At 45.1% G+C, this 17,234-nt stretch overlaps 2 protein-coding genes across 4 annotated transcripts in view; one reads left to right on the forward strand and one right to left on the reverse strand.

Moving 5' to 3' along the window:
* Positions 1–14,855, reverse strand: part of KRCC1 (lysine rich coiled-coil 1) — a 30,763-nt gene extending 15,908 nt beyond the window's left edge. For 2 of the 3 annotated variants that reach the window (XM_068943730.1, XM_068943729.1), the window contains exon 1: positions 14,771–14,855. Coding sequence is in view for 1 of the 3 variants with exons in the window: in XM_068943727.1 (XP_068799828.1) it covers positions 640–746; positions 14,771–14,849 (186 nt within the window). In the remaining 2 variants the exon portion in view is untranslated. Of the gene's footprint in view, positions 1–639; positions 747–14,770 lie in introns of all 3 variants that reach the window. The other variant, XM_068943727.1, reaches the window with a different exon arrangement.
* Positions 14,856–15,921: 1,066 nt separating this feature from the next.
* SMYD1 (SET and MYND domain containing 1) overlaps positions 15,922–17,234 on the forward strand; it is a 30,743-nt gene continuing 29,430 nt past the window's right edge. Inside the window, exon 1 of the mRNA XM_068943731.1 lies at positions 15,922–16,636. The gene's annotated coding sequence lies outside the window, so the exon portion shown is untranslated. The remainder of the gene's footprint in view (positions 16,637–17,234) is intronic.

Consider the following 17,234-nt stretch of genomic DNA (forward strand, 5'->3'; position numbering starts at 1 on the left):
GGAAGTAAGGAAACAATACCTTGCAAAATCTCAGTTCTAATTAATACTCTGAATGGTAAGAAAGATCCTCAAGAGCAACTAACATTTTTAACTTTCATTTTTACAAGAGGAGAGAAAAAGAAAGAAATACCTGTGCCTGCAAATCTGCACATGCTCAGGATCAAGTTTCAAAATAAAGCATGCTTTCCCACGTCTATGGCAATATCCCAAGGCACGCATTTGTTCTAAAAAACGTCCTCAGCATGATTCATACAGCCTGTCTCACACAGAGATGGATGCACAGAGAGCAACCCGTATGTGTCACGGGATGCAGAGTCAAGAGGCATGACCTCTGTCCACTGTATCGAGCGTTGCTCCATACCATCCATATGTCCTAGGTAACACGGTGCAGATCTGCTTCAACCACATCACGGCTGAAGGAGTTCGGGTCCTTCTATAATCATGCTGCAATATGCAGGTGACGACCCTTCACCACCAAACCCACAACTTTCACAACGTTCAGTTCTGGATAATGCCTAAGCCGAGGATAAGCTTCGGGAAATTCACTACAAAAAACTGTAAATGGCCTTTTACAATACAACACAAAAACCCAAAACAAACCCCAGTGCTTGCTAGGAGAGACCCTCGCTTGCAGCCTACCTCATAATGTGACATCCTTTGGGACTCAAACTGCAGCACTGCCCCGCAAACTTTACAGAAAGTGTCGGTAAAAAGGTCTTTCCTTGTTGCCTCATCTAAAATGCCATCTAAATGTAAAGAGCAAAGGGAAAAACCATCAGTAGTTAGGACATGACATATTTTCATGTCTCTGCTTATACAAGATATTAACCACCAGTGAATATTCACACGCAGCGCAACATGAGAGAACGGGGTGAGGTTCATCCACTGGATCGCACTGTGCCTTGTTGTGGCTTCAAGGGAATGCTGAAAAGCCAATTAGTTCTTCCTACTTACAGGAGTATTACTCTCATGGACTTCTAAAATACTACTATAAGTGTACCTGCACTTTAATAATAAAGGCAACAAAGCCTCTTCGTAGCATTCACAGTCCACTTTGAACAGAGTCATGCGTTTCTGACACTCTGCCCTAAAAAGGAGGATTTTACCTGAACTATGTCACACAGTCAGCTAAATATGGAAATACTCTTGAAAGAAGGGAATCAAAGACAGACAGGCAGTTGCTTGGCACGTGAAAAAGGCCAAGGGAAGCCTTGGATACTTAGGAAGGTTGTACCTGGGCCCCGTATACCAATTTAACTGATTTAGTTATATGGTAAGTGTGCCACCAATGGATTGTCCTGATTTTCTTTGCCCTGTTCCCAGTTAACTCATGGCATGTATACACTTTAATTTGTACTATAATTGCCCCAAATTTAAAGCACAACAGCTATTCCTGAGCAATTCTATGCATTTGATCTAGGAAAAAAAACCTTAATCTGCACTTAAAAGTAGCATCAACATCGTATCAGTTCGGAGCATGAAAACATCCCTCAAACTAGCAAAGCTGTCCTAGCAAAACCCTAGTAAAGATAAAGCTACAGCACTACCACAGCTTTTTTTTTTTTTTTTTTTTTTTTTTTTTTTTTACACCCTCTCAATACAGTTTAACTCATTAGGGAAACCAGCTTAATTCATGTTGCCTGAAACACTTCTCTGCTACAGGTCATGCTTTCAGTGAGTGAATTGACCCATATTGCTATACCTCCAAATCCTTTTTTGTGCTGACAAACTCTTAAGAGCAGCTAATTCCTTTTCATCCCCAGTCCACAGTGGGTTACACTTTAATTTCAGGTAATCGGCTGGATTTTTACAATTTCACCTTTTGGCATGCCCTGCTTTTAAAAATAAGATAAAATTAAACCAGTTTAAAGAAAATATAAGGAGGCCACAGCTTTAACCAGGCAGCTTAACTAGACAACGTCCTTCAAATGAAACCAAAATCAAAAGAAAAATTACTGCGGAAAGTATCATGCTGTCTTAATTAAGCCTAATCCCTTCTAAGTTTATCCAACGTATGAAGCTGTCTTCCATCCTTGTAACCAGATATGGAGCAGTTTGCTTCCAGAGGAGACCCTCAGAAGATCTTTGCTGTTCCCTGGAGAGATCGCGGGGGCAGGAAGGCATTGCTCCCTGCAGTCTCCTGGCTTTTCAGTGTCAAGAGACACCTAGATGTCCATAGAGACAATCAGCCTTTACCATTATTTCTAAAGATTACTCTCTTGGCCACCTGCCAAAGGCATGTAAAGTCCAAGGGAGCACGAAAAAGAAGAATGAAATACTGTGTTGTACGCCCTATAACTCCAGGGTTGAGAAGAAGAACGGTGCTACGCTGTGAGACAATCTGATCATAGATGATTAAGGAAGGACTAGGTCAGAAGTTCAAGAGCTAGGAAACAATTTAATAAGTATCTAGCCAGGCCCCCCACTCTCACACTGGGCAGGTAACTTCCATCTGTGCACGTTTACACAGCCTCTTAGAGAAGGAGCATTAACTTCAGTACAAGCTGTACGACATATGCTTTAACTGAGCCAGTATCACCCCAGGAAAGAGAAGCTGCTTGTGGCACCAGCAAAGTGGAAGCCTGAAACAAGGAACGTAAAACTGCTTTGACAAGCCAGCAATTATTATTCATGTAGCCTAAGCCTTTCAGGCAGAGAAGGGAAATAGGGGCAAAATACACAACTAAAGTGCAGCCACAAAAGAAAAATCCAGTGACTCTGCTTTAGGCATTAGCTGAAAGCCTACCTTGCACCTGAAATGCATGAATTTTCAGTGTCTGTAGCAGAAAAAGCCACTTAAAGAAGAGCCCATTGGTGTACCTTTCAGCACATCCATAAAAACTTGTCTACCTATGGAAAAATAAATGAAGCAATACTGTCTCCTACAAAAAAAGCACACACAAGGAAAGGAGCCAGGATGACAGGTGACAATTATAGAAATATAAGGTTGCATGTTTTAACTGTGTGCAATTACATGTTTCTTATTTCAAGCAAACATGCACATTTATCAGCTCTCACACATGCTGTCTACCTCTCCTATACCATTTCCATTGCCCCATTATCCTTCATAAGCTCATGAGAAATACTTCTTTTCAGAGGAAACTGGGCTTAGGTAAGTACATGTCAAAACCTCCCAGGGCAAAAGGTGGAAAAATCCAGCAGATAAACTGGGTACCATCTTCCTGTTTCATCATGCTTCAACTATATGCCCAGAAAGAAACTGTGAAAGACAGCCGAGGCTTCCATAAACGTACCACCTACAAGCTGCCCTTAAGACGACAAATATTCACACAGACACACAAAACATTATTGCTGCCAGAGTGTCGGAGCTTAAGAAAGCAGACCTTGGAGACAACGGCTACCCTGAGGGATGCTCCATGTTAGAATCAGCATAGCCCCAAAGGGAGAAGTACTACAACAGGTGGAGTTTCCCATTTTACTTTCCAAGACAGGAAGAAAACAGTTTGGGTTCTTTTGACTAGTAATTCTTAGGAATCACTATAATATTTCCTGCGATTATTTCAGCTCTTATTGATTCAAGCGCTTCAAGTCATAGACGCGGAACAGCTGCCAAAAGGATTATTTACTGAAATGCCTACGAACGCAAAAAGTGAAACACACACACACACAAAAGTGAAAAAAATCCACATTCTTTGTCAATTTTGTAATGCTAACCATTTATAGCAGTCTTCTGAGATACTTGGGCATTTTGGTAAAAGGCTGCTGGAGCCCTAATAGAGAAGGAAGAAGCAGATGGGATCAGGGAAGAGAGAGGAATAGGCTGGAAAGACAAGCATATATCTCCACAGGGAGAAGCGGAAAGGGAAAGAACCTACAGAATAGAATAAAAGAGAAAATGTAACCACTGCAAAGCATAAAATTGTTCCAGCTTTTTATGGTATGACTATTGCCAGTACACTCTCTACTTCCTCCTTATTCTTTATGTACACAACTTGCACAGCAGATTTGAAGCACTCTACGTTAACTTGAAGTTAGCAGCTACTTCGCAGTTACTACATGCGCTATTGAACAAAATGATGGCAGGAAATGGCTAATGAGTTTCACGCTACAGAAAAAGTTTGAGAAACCTACTCGAAACCAGATAAAGGGATAACTCTGAGTTCACATCACCCTGAAGAGCATCATCATCGTCTTCAAGCATTGTACGCTACCAAAAACATGTGGCTGTGTACACATACATCTATATCACCTATTATTCAGCAAGAACGCCTTCTTGTGTCTTTTACTCCTCAAGCTTTTCAAGAATCTCAGAGTGATTCAGGACTAGATCATTTTCCAGACACCCCACAGGTTACTTTATTTAGATAGTACCTCCACAAAACATCAGAACAGCCATCTCCTTTCTGGGGAGAGACTAGCACTCAACATGCAGCACCCCGATTTTAATCGCAAGCACTTTAAAGTGGTGAGATTAATGGTGGGGGGGTCTGATGACTCTGAACAACCAGAGTTAAGGCGCTGCTATGGTTCCATCAATAAATGTTTCCCAGCTCAATGTTTTGTCTCTTTGCTGAATCTTTGGAAGACTAAGAAGAAAAATCCATATGACCAACTTCTTGGCACTTATTCTAGCAAGATTTCCCTCCAAATCACGTTAGCTTGATCTTGCTGCGGTCAATTGGAAAGAACATCACTTTGGACGAAAGTCTCTAGGCACAGTTGACGTTTTAAAGGCTTCCAACTGTTCCTGATGCGAGAGATGCACTGGAAAATAGCCTTGTCAAACAGCCCACAGGATGATTAAACAGTCACTGACTTTGCAAAACCATGCAACCCTGCCCTGAACAACGCCCTTGGTCTCCCTACCCATTTATCCTTTCCCTCTTTACCGATACTACCAAAACCAGCCATTTATTTCTGGTGCTAAGCTCAGAATGATCTGCATATGAAACACCTCATTTCATACATGTCTTATGTGAAAAGGACACATCAGCTCCGGCCACATTTCAAATGAATGCAAAGACTGCTTGGTATCCCACTGCTAATTCCCCAACCATCCAAATCACTCTATTAACAGTGTGAATTTATAAACATGTACAAATATTGATCTGTGTGGATGACTGTGTCAAATCACAGCCTATAACTGCAATACAAACAGTTCATTCAAGACCAAAGGATAAAATCAAGGAACTGAACACCAGCTGTGCAGATAGCTACGGAAAAAGAGGACTTAACTAGGAATTGAAATGTCATTCAGCTGCATCCAAAAATGATTTAAGAAAGCGTTTATTGTGAACGGGGAGACCTTGGTTCTGTTCTCAGCTCTGCTGCAGACTTGTTAAACTTTGGACAACACCTTTAAACCTACATTCTCAAATGCAAAGAAGCTTAATTGCAGCTACATTCACACTGTATTTAGACACTTAAGGGTGAAGATCCAGGCTTTCATTTCTGCATACCCCCATATCCTGCAACATTACTGCAGAAGAAATTAGCTACGTACTGCAAAGGGATGAGTTGAAATTAATTCTTAGGAACGTGAGTAATTGTGCTGAGTTCCTCACTTGGATGGGGCTTTCAAATATTATCCTAAGCAACAGAATTAGCATAAGCAGATTAACTTGAAATTTCTATTTTCAGTTAGGTTCTGAATAATCTTGGCTTTATTTCCTTGCTTTTCTTAGAAAACAAGTGTTACAAAATAAATGTTTTGTAAGTGGTTCCAGATGTTCATACATCTGCCAGTATCTTGCTATTTAAGTACAACATAAGTAGAAAAGATCACAGGCAGACTGCGTACCTCCTTGCCATCTAAGCTGGATTTTAAAAATTACAAATTAGCTTTCGAGAAGCATTCAGTGTGCTACTGCTAGCAAAACATGCCTCCCATGCAACTTCTTACTGCCACGGTTGCTCCATATTTACATGGGAGACTGTAATCATTCCTCTTTCTAATGATGGAACGGCCTAAAAAGACTACAGCTCCTACCAGGTCCTATTCAAACTAATGAATGCCAGCTCTGCTCAGCAGGGAGCAGTTTATACTGGAACTTTTAGCTTGGTGAGCTATGGCTTTAGACAGGCGCGTACAGCCAGCCCTGAGCACCCGCAGCAGAGGCAGCTGCCTTTGTAACCATCAACCCAACCCGGCAGGAGCTACAATCTTCACATTCCAGATGGCAAATGTATATCTAAAACGGAAGGGGCAAAGATCAGCGTGCTCTTAATTCATAGTTAGTTATGGAAAATGATATAGTTCTAAAGGGGAAGCACCTTTCCTGGAAGTTTGCAAAGAATGGAGAAGCAAGCAATGGGGAAAAACATGATGTGTTCTACTCTTATTCTAAGAAATATAACCATGTTAAAAAAAAAAAAAAAACCTCTATCTGCTGATGAACCACTCCCTCTAATTCAGTGCCCTGTTATGGCACATTTGGAGTTCTGCTACTTCACAAGCCTTTTTTTAATGACGCCATCTTCTAAGATGGAGATCAAAATGTAACCTGGCAATTTGAATTCAGTCTCTGATCCAGACCTAATCTGATCCAGATCTAATGCTTTAGGGAGTTAGTCCCACTCTTGCAACTTCTCCATCAGTAAGGCGAGCCACAAGGTAACTGAAGACTTAATATATTATTACTGAAAACCACTCACACTTTACAAAGACTGATGCAATAAAATAAACTTTCCTAAGCACATCTACTCTCACTCTCATAAAAATGACTGTTCATTCCTATCTCCAGTCAGCCTGAAATGTCTGAGTAAATGAATGTGATCTGTTACTAAAGGAGAAATCTATCACAGCTATAAACCTATGTTAAGAACCTAGCACATTTTTTATTTGCCTATATTACTAAATTTCAGAGCCTGCTTTTTGTCTTTATTAAAAGACATGCAGAGGGAATGCACTGAATATCTTTAAAATAAAGATATTCACAGAAAATATCATAAAAGATTATTCATATTATGAATATTTATTCATTCATCTCTGTAGAAAGTTTTGTGTGCAAGTGCAGGTTAATCCCCACTAGGATCTCCACCTCCGTTTGGGAGGCTGCTCTGGAAACAGCAATACCATGTACAGTACCACAAGTTATCATTTTGAAGAATGACTTCAGATTATAATTCAAAGTGAACACAAAAAGACACCCAATTTCCCTCAAGCAACAATATGAGAGTAATCATTACAAACCTGCAGGAATTCATCAACCATTAACTGGATTTAACAGTTAATGACTCTAACAAACAACTAATGGCAGCTGCTTGCCGGGCAAGCAGACAAAAGTATTGGGAATTACATATATTTAAAAAAAATTGTTTTTTTATTTTCTAATGACCAGTTATTTTAAAAATTACATATATATTCTCTCTTAGTTTATAACCCCAGATGCTATGAGGGCCACCAATGTAACCAGGATCTCCTGTGATACTACAACCCTTTTATAATTAAAATCGCTCTCAACGTTTCCTCCTCTAAAACAGGCTTTCTGAATTAAAAAAAAAAAAAAAAGGGAAGAAAGAAAATTCCCATCAACAAACAGCCTCTCTGTTAGGACTACTTTAAATTTAACACTAGTACTCCATTTAACTCCATTTCTCTAAATTGCTTTAGATTACCCTTAAAGATTACCTTTACAATCTGATTGAACAGATTGAGCGCAGAATATCTTCAGTAACTGGTGCAGAACTAAAACCATATAACATGTTTGTAGATGCCACTCGAACCTTTGAAAATAAACTAAACCTTTTAACTGGAGCTTTTTGAGAGCGTTTAGAAAGAGCACAGAAGCTAAATGCTTCATAGGAAGCAAAGTTATAAAAGCAACCTGACAAAACAGTGAACAACTTGGGTGAAAATGGAGAAGAACAACAAATATCCCTTGAATGTGCAGCATACACTTTCATTCTTGCTCATCCATTCAGCATTTACAAAAACACATCTCCAGAGATATGTTTTACACATTTATTTTTAATGTAGAGAATAAGCTTGGCCTAAAGTAATAAGCAGCAAGGGCCAAATTTTTAAAACAAGATCAGTTTGATTGCTGTAATGTTCAAATACTGAAATATGGGCCCTGAGAAGGCAATGGAAACTGCAGGTGCTCAGCATCTCTTTTAACAAGAAAATGGAAGCAACTTTAATTAAGAAATCAAAATAAGAGAGGTGATTTTTGGAAATCTGAAGCCAAACAAGTTGTCTTTAAAAAACAAAACAAAATCAACAGTTAGTCTCTGAACTGAAAGATAATGATTTACTTCCTGATATTTGATTCTCAGTTACCACCTTAGAAGCACACTGAGCCTTTTCATTTTACCGTTTTTAAATCTTCTTCATTGAAACAGCAAATCAATAAAGCCTTTAAAACACTGATGTGAGAAGGCTCAGAGGCATTTTAACATTACTGCGCTTTTATGCTTTGCTACTTGAGTGAAGTTCTAGGATGTTTTTTCCACTTTAAACTTTTCTATTTCTTCCTTTTGCTGTGTTACTTTTAGAGGAATCTTTGCAGCATGTCACATAGGGAAGGCAGAGAAAAAAAGACAACCTCCCTCTGAGCAGGTGGCAGGAGAAGGTGGTAGGAAAAAATTTAAAACATTAATTAAAATTATCAGAAACCAGGTTATTTAAAAGATAGCCTGTTTAGCCCAGGATTTTTTATCACTTCATTAAAAAGAAAAAGGAAGTGTATCCAGCCTTCGTCTATTATTAATTTTACTTTCCAAACGCTCAAGGGTAGAGAAGACAGAAAGTAGAATAACGGAGTAAAGAAAAAGCACAGGGTAGACAAATCCCTTACTGCAAAGGGGTAAAGTTTCAAGTTCAAGGTGCTAATCCCACATAATGACATAGCCAATTTCTGCCCTCAAAAGCTGGCAGCAAACATAGCATTTTAATGAGAAATAGATGGGTGTGCATGAATTAAGTCCAATAATTACAAGTCCTCAAGAGCAAGCAGCAACCCACATATTTTCTTGCTTTCCAAGCCCTTTTCCATGGCTGTCTCCAAGGCATGTCCGTGCTCCACACCGGCACAAATAATGGGGTTAGCACATCTTCCGAAGTTACCACCGGTCGGCCTCAGACACGGTAACTGACTGCGTGCACGCTGAAGCCTGTCCCAACTGCAAAGTAAAACAGGTTACCTTAAATCACATGCACTGCACTAACATGCTTTACTCTGCAACCAAGGAAGTCTAGAGCCTGCACACAGTCAGTTATCTCACCTCAGCTGACAGGCAGTAACCTTACATGACGCGCAAACTCTAGTGCTTGTAATTCTGTGATCACACCTCTGCTAAGCAACAGGAGGAAAGACAACCAAAACCTTGAATATTCAAGAATATCACCCGTCCGACACTGCAGGCAAACAGCATCATTGAAGCCCAGTCAATTTTGGTTACGGTACAACAGGCAAACACGCCCGCCAGTCACTGCACAGTAGGAGGCAGAAAGCAACGACAGAAATAAGCTGGGGCAGTTTAGAAGGGCCACACAAAGATAATGAACTTTAAAATCTATACTAAATAAACTCAAGTCTGGTATGACAGAATACAGGGATTCTGTCTGAGAAGGGGAGGCTGAACCTGATCCAAACTGGTACCGGCTATTAAATGAAAGACACATTTCTCCATGGGAACGATGATGTAGCACTAGATTTTAATTTTCCTAAGTGAGTTTAGACCTTGAATATCCTTTTGAATGATTTTATCTTCTTTTAAAACTCAGGTGACTGTGAAAGAATGGAATGTCAAACGGGATTCTGTTGCTTGAAAATAAATGTTGTTAAGCTGAACTGCCAGCACTGCTTGTTCTGGTAAACTGGTTTCATGATCAAAACTGTAAGATTGTGATGGCCTTTCAGAATATTTTAATATCAGCCTGCCTGCTTCTGTTGAAATTGGCATTAAAAATTCAGTCTTTGCACTCAAAAAAAGACTAAGGTAAAGTCGATATGTCTAAAAACCCAACCCTATAGCCTCAAAAGCAATTGCACAAATTCTGTTTTTATGCACTGATATCTGTAAGCAGCTACCAAATTAACCTATAAATATTTACATGCATCTTTGAATCCTATGTATTATCACAGACTTGTGCAAGACATATACCTAAGTCTGCATACAAGTACAACAAGGCCTTTGGAGCGTAGCCCTACCCTGCCTAAGCAGGGATCAAACCCAGGGTTGTCCAACGATTCTCAGCTGCACAAACTAAAATCAAAATTCTAGCTGGCCATAAAAGGCTTTTGGCCGAATTTTGCTCTGCTTTGACAAACAAGGGAAGAAGCTTGCATTTGATCTGAGTTGCAACGCTCACCCTTCTCATGCCCAGGGTGAACAGTAACAAGATGCTTTGTCCGCTTTCTTAGAAAGACTCAGACAGGAAACAGAAAATGATTTAAAGCACTAAGATGGAAGTACAACATAGCAATCATTACTCTGAAAATGAAGATGCCCACTTCTCATAACAGAGTCCCTTAATCTTCTTAGTTGTTTTTCCCCGTTTATTCCAAGTCCTCGTTTCCATCGCTCTGCCTCTGCTGAATATCACACTGACCTCTGCTCCCTGCATCCCATCACACCCATTGAGAGCTTGACCAGTATTTCACAACCGAGGCAGACTGAAATCAGTTACTCTTTTTAGCAACAAAAATATTTCTGTTCTCTCTTGCCTTTAAAAAAAGGTGTTAAGTCATTTTTGCTGTAATAAACTGCACAGGATTTCAGAAATTAGATCTTTCTTTGAATTTTTTGAATTTCCCTGGGCATGGTTTGATCCAGCTGTCTTGTACATCTTGAAACATAAAGTCAAAATGTTATATATTAGGATGCAGCAAGAAGGCTGATTAAAGCATATGCAGGGTGACTGGTTCCTTCTAAAGAAGAATCTAACGCGTTAGACTTCTCAAACATTGCAAGATAAGAGTTACTTCCCTTGCCAAGCATTAACTTGTTTTCTTTGTATCTTTTCTCTTCTCAAGTCTTAGAAATACATCAGAAATACAACTCCTACCCCTCACTTTTGTAAACTCTGAGGCAGGTTAAGACAACCTACCCTTATGCCCTATCTCTCTGACATGCAAGTGCTCCTGTAAGATTATCACAGAATCACAGAATGGTTGAGGTTGGAAGGGACCTCTGGAGACCATCTAGTCCAACCTCCCTGCTCAAACAGGGTCCTCTAGAGCATATTGCCCAGGATCACATCCAGACGGCTTTTGAATATCTCCAGGGAAGGAGACTCCACCACCTCTCTGGGCAACCTGTTCCAATGCTCTGTCACCCTCACAGTGAAGAAGTTTTTCCTCAGGTTCATTATATTGCAATAGTTTGTGCAATATTATTTCTCAGCCTACTTTCAGTGCTATTGAAGACTGGCCTGTGGAAAGCTGGGTGCGAAACAAAATGTGAGTTGCTACCTGGCTTCCCGCTACCCCCGTAAGTGGAAGAAGAGAAGATATGCAGACTGAAAAAGGAAGAAGGGAAAATTAGTAATTTATAGCATGAGAGAGCTATATACTGAGTCTTTGAAAAGAAAGTAAATCAACTATGTTCTTTAGAGGTATAAAATATTTTTATCTTGCTGCTACCAAAACAAAAAAAAAAAAACACCACAAATCCTTGACTAAAAACAACAGGGTGAGGGTGGAAACTAGCAGGAACTCTCATCACAGAAGGTCTCCAAAGACAAAAGTTGTTGCTAATTGCTTATTTAAGAAAAGGATACCCTCCATCCCCCGATACACTATCAAATCAAAAATTATAATAATATCCAGTTCCATAACTCTTTGGCACAGGTATTAATGTAAAAACATAAATAATAGCCCTTGTTATGTTTGGCTCAGAACAGAATCTCTATCAGTTAGGTGCTAAAGGTAAGGTGTGAGCTATGTTGAAAATTTAGAAATTCCTTCAAATTCCTGGGGTGGGGGTGGAAGGCAAAGTATTTTTACATTAATAGCTTTGCTGTTATTGCACTAAAGCACATTTTGAAGTTTAGGAACATAGCAACTCAGTTCAAGAGGTATATGTGGAAAAAATGGAGTTTAAATCTAAACATAACAAGATTGCATTCATATCTTTCCCCAAGTGTACTCCCTCAAAGAGCGTATAAACTTGCGTTGCTTTTTCTTCCAAAAGCTGACTGCTTAAAATGGCTGTCAGCTTTTTAAAGAGTTAAGAGTGCCCGATTCCTCCAGTTATTTCTATTCAACAGAGCAATGCCAAATTTAACTGACAACGGGAAAATCTGCTGTCAATGGATATGTCACATATTTAGCAATGTATAAACATGGTCTTGTTAAATATGTGCCTCGCTTTTTTTAAGCTTGATTGTCATTATACAACTGAATAATCAATGCTTATAAAACATTAACTGAAGCCTTTCAACATATAAATATTTTACATCCATTATGAATGGTTCGGTGTTCCTGGAAGTACGCCACTTTGTGTGTGCAAGATTTTAGCAGGATCCCTTCAATATGGAAGTGCTTTAAACCCATTACAAATGGTTTGTGGTTCCTGGGAAGTAAGCCACTTTTGGGGGAGCCATTTGCTAGATTTTCGCAGGATGATGTCCCACAGGAAAGATTATCTGGGAAGGAGAAGACATGGCAAAGTTCCTGTCATTTCTCAGCCACAAGCTTAAGATTGAATTTCAGGGCTCTATACACAGATCTGGTGTATAAAAGTAACCTGACATCTTAATATTCCAGAAGCGTGGCATTAGCTTTTCAGGCAAGAGCAAACCCTCGGTTGCACCTAAAAATTAAAATACAAGACTACCTTTTAAGAGCTCAGTAGCAAACAGTCCAGACCTACTTTAGATAACATATCTACTCCTTCCACATGCAAAATACATTCAAACTAGTCTCTCACTGCATTTTGCTTATTAATTTCTGCTTTTGGTTTCAAATTCCTGTTGCTTTTCAATACTGGCATCATGAGAAAATAACTTATTTCAAAGAGGGAACTGTACTCCCATGTTTCTGCCACTTTGATCACCATAGGAACTAGTTCAGTGCGTACTAGTGACTGCTGCAACCTGTATGTGAAAATTGCCACAAGACAGACACAGAAGACATCTGAATCTGTTGGTAGATCTCACTGCAAGAGCATTGGGCAGAGAGCATATAAAACAGTCCCCTCTCCAGCAGCAAGAATTTGACCAAGTGAGATTTTAAACGTCTTGCTGACACAAGCAGCAAAACCCTGTCTGACAAGGAAGGGATTTCAGGCTCCAGCAGAAAATGAATCACTGAAGAGAGCGTCTCTGCCACCGTGTTGAGTGATATTTGGCAGGCTGAGAGAGGACATTTCGGCCCACACCAACTGCATGACAGGTTCGCTATGTCCACAGGCCAAGAGACCTACTGACAAGAGTCCCTTCTGAAGGCGGGGGAGGAGAGTGCCTGTGGAAACGATGAGGTTTTGCAGTAGCGCTTCAAGTTTCTGCCTTTCTGAAGAAAGGTTTTGCTGCCTGAGTTGCACCGAGATTTAAACTCTCTCATTTCAAGCCCTGCTGCCCGAGAAGCCCTGTAGGGAGCAAACCCAAGCAAGGCATCCAGGAACCCCCCTGGCCTGGAGGCCTCCAGTCCTGTTCCCTGGGTTCACCCCCATCCCTATGGACCCCTCAGGGCACCCTGAGCTCCCAGGTGTCCTCTCACCGTCTTCCCTTCACTCGCTCGTGCTCTCCCCAGACAGACCTCCATCTGCTTCTCTCTCCTCAAGAGACTTACAACCTCTCACCCTCTCCCCATGGCCCCCAGGCCCCCCAAAACTGCCCCTGGCCCCAAAGATCCCCTACAGCCCCTCACCCTCTCCCCAGAGTCCCTAGACTATCTATGAGCACCCCACAACTGTCCCCAGCCACCAAGACCACCTACAGCCCCTCATCCCCTCCCCAGGACTCCCAGACCACCCATGAACCTCCCCTAACTGTCCCCAGACCCCCAAGACCCCCTACAACCCCTCACCCCCTCCCCAGGGCTCCCAGAGCACCCATGAACCTCTCCTAACTGCCCCCAGACCCCCAAGACCCCCTACAGCCCCTCACCCTCTCCCCAGGGCTCCCAGACCACCCATGAACCACCCCTAACTGCCCCCAGACCCCCAAGACCCCCTACAGCCCCTCACCCTCTCCCCAGGACTCCCAGACCACCCATGAACCTCTCCTAACTGCCCCCAGACCCCCAAGACCCCCTACAGCCCCTCACCCTCTCCCCAGGGCTCCCAGACCACCCATGAACCTCCCCTGTCCCCAGACCCCCAAGACCCCCTACAGCCCCTCACCCTCTCCCCAGGGCTCCCAGACCACCCATGAACCTCTCCTAACTGCCCCCAGACCCCCAAGACCCCCTACAGCCCCTCATCCTCTCCTCAGGACTCCCAGACCACCCATGAACCCCCCCCAACTTTCCCCAGCCCCCAAAGAGCCCCTACAGCCCCTCACCCTCTCCCCATGGCTCCCAGACCACCCATGAACCCCCCCTAACTGCCCCCCATGCCCAAAGACCCTCTAAAGCCCCTCACCCTCTCCCCAGGGCCCCAAGACCTCCTCACAACCCCAATAACTGCCCCAAAGACCCCCGAAGGCCCCTCACCCTGTCCCCAGGGCCCCCTATGAACCTCATCACAACCGCCCCCAGCCTCCAAACACCCCCTATAACCTCACTCCATGTCCCGCCCCCCCCCCGAGCCCTCACGGCAGGGCCCGGGGGCCCCTTCCGCCCCCGCCGGCCCTGTGCCCGCTCCGCTCGGCTCCGCTCCACCCCGCGGGGCCGGGGCCGGGGCCGCGCCGGGCCCCACTCACCGTGGGGGCAGCCCGCGGGCAGGGGGCGCGGGGCCGCCAACGCCGCCGCTGCCGCCTCCCCCCCAGCCGCCGCCGCCATGACCCAAGCGCCGCCCGCGCCCGGCCCTGCGCCCTTAAAGCCCCGTAACGGCGGGGCGGGCCGGCTCTGCCGCCCCCTGCCACGCCGGGCACCGGGCACCGGGGCCGCCGCCCTGCCCCTCTCGGCGTCCCCTGCGCCTTCGCTAGTCCTTCGGGGCCGGGGCCCCTTCCCCTCTCGGCATCCCCTGCGCCTTCGCTAGTCCTTCGGGGCCGGGGCCCCTTCCCCTCTCGGCGTCCCCTGCGCCTTCGCTAGTCCTTCGGGGCCGGGGCCCCTGCCCCTCTCGGCGTCCCCTGCGCCTTCGCTAGTCCTTCGGGGCCGGGGCCCCTGCCCCTCTCGGCGTCCCCTGCGCCTTCGCTAGTCCTTCGGGGCCGGGGCCCCTGCCCCTCTCGGCGTCCCCTGCGCCTTCGCTAGTCCTTCGGGGCCGGGGCCCCTTCCCCTCTCGGCGTCCCCTGCGCCTTCGCTAGTCCTTCGGGGCCGGGGCCCCTTCCCCTCTCGGCGTCCCCTCTGCCTTCGCTAGTCCTTCGGGGCCGGGGCCCCTTCCCCTCTCGGCGTCCCCTGCGCCTTCGCTAGTCCTTCGGGGCCGGGGCCCCTTCCCCTCTCGGCGTCCCCTGCGCCTTCGCTAGTCCTTCGGGGCCGGGGCCCCTTCCCCTCTCGGCGTCCCCTGCGCCTTCGCTAGTCCTTCGGGGCCGGGGCCCCTTCCCCTCTCGGCGTCCCCTGCGCCTTCGCTAGTCCTTCGGGGCCGGGGCCCCTTCCCCTCTCGGCGTCCCCTGCGCCTTCGCTAGTCCTTCGGGGCCAGGGCCCCTTCCCCTCTCGGCGTCCCCTGCGCCTTCGCTAGTCCTTCGGGGCCGGGGCCCCTTCCCCTCTCGGTGTCCCCTCTGCCTTCGCTAGTCCTTCGGGGCCGGGACCCCCTGCCCCTCTCGGTGTCCCCTCTGCCTTCGCTAGTCCTTCGGGGCCGGGACCCCCTTCCCCTCTCGGCGTCCCCTGCGCCTTCGCTAGTCCTTCGGGGCCGGGGCCCCTTCCCCTCTCGGTGTCCCCTCTGCCTTCGCTAGTCCTTCGGGGCCGGGACCCCCTGCCCCTCTCGGTGTCCCCTCTGCCTTCGCTAGTCCTTCGGGGCCGGGGCCCCTTCCCCTCTCGGCGTCCCCTCTGCCTTCGCTAGTCCTTCGGCTGGGCCCCCTTCGCTATTTCCCTGTCCTTCTCCTCTCTTGGCCGCTTTAACTAGTCCCATCCGCTGCTGCTGTCCCCCACCTTCACTAGCTCCACAGAATCAGTCCCCTTCCTAGCGTGGTGCACCTTAACTGTCTTCCTCCCCCGTCACCTTCCCTACCTACTAACTACCTTCTAACTAGCTACTAACTACCACCGTCTCTCTCTGCGCCCCTGGCAGTCGCTGGCCCAAGATCCAGCGGGCGCTGCAATACGAGCACGGCCCCTCACCTTGCCGTAATCAGGCCCGTTTAATTATAATTACAGTGCAGCTACTACCTGGCCAGGACAAGTCCTAGGAGTCCTGGCCTGTTACACTCTTTTTTTTCTTTTTCTTGCTCTGTTATTCGTGACTTTTCTGGGTACTGCTTTCTACTCTGGGCTGATGGAGGACTGCAAAGCCCAGGGTTCAGCTGCGATTTAACTGGAGAACATGGTGCTTGTGATAAATTTGCAGAGGGCAGCAGATGGTGCTGTTTGTCCTCCTGTTAGGAGGACGGCGGCCAGTCGTCCCTGCTGCCAGTAGTGGCCCTCTCACTGGGGCAGTGACATATTCCAAGGGGAGAATAACTTGCTGTTTAAAGGTCAGCCGTTCTCAGTGCTCCAAAATCCATGTACCTAGCCAGCTTGCTTTGAAAGTTAACGTTATTTCCAAGGGGTTGAAAGTAGGCTCAGCGCTCCAAATAGCACGAATTCCCATTAGCCAGCCTCTCTGGGCCCTCTCCAACTTTTGTAGTGATTTTTTCTTCAGATCGATAGTTTTAACACCTTATTTTTGGCAATAGCCGTGAAACGATGACCTGGTGGTACTGAGCATCTCAGTGCTGCTGCCAGGACTCGATGCAGGTGTGACAAAGCCGGACAGTATCCAGCCGGATGGCTGATCCCCTGCCAAGCTGGACACACACCAGTGGGCCATTCACTGGGATGGAAGGAGAGAAATGAGCTTTTTGGTACACCTCGTCTCAGCGGAAACTTTTGTTTTGGATTATACTGGATGTACAACTGCTGTCTGCCTGTGCAGAGAGCTGGTCTGGTGTATTTTCACCCTACATCTTGATCTTTTCGAATCTTGATGAATTTGACCTTTTGTTTTTAGCTTGCTGCTTTGAAAATACGTCAATGTTTTCTTTGTTATCCAGGAATCGGAAACTGTATATTGGTTAATAACAGGCTTCGATA

Source organism: Struthio camelus, chromosome 4, assembly GCF_040807025.1.
Source record: "Struthio camelus isolate bStrCam1 chromosome 4, bStrCam1.hap1, whole genome shotgun sequence".
Classification (NCBI taxonomy): Eukaryota; Metazoa; Chordata; class Aves; order Struthioniformes; family Struthionidae; genus Struthio; species Struthio camelus.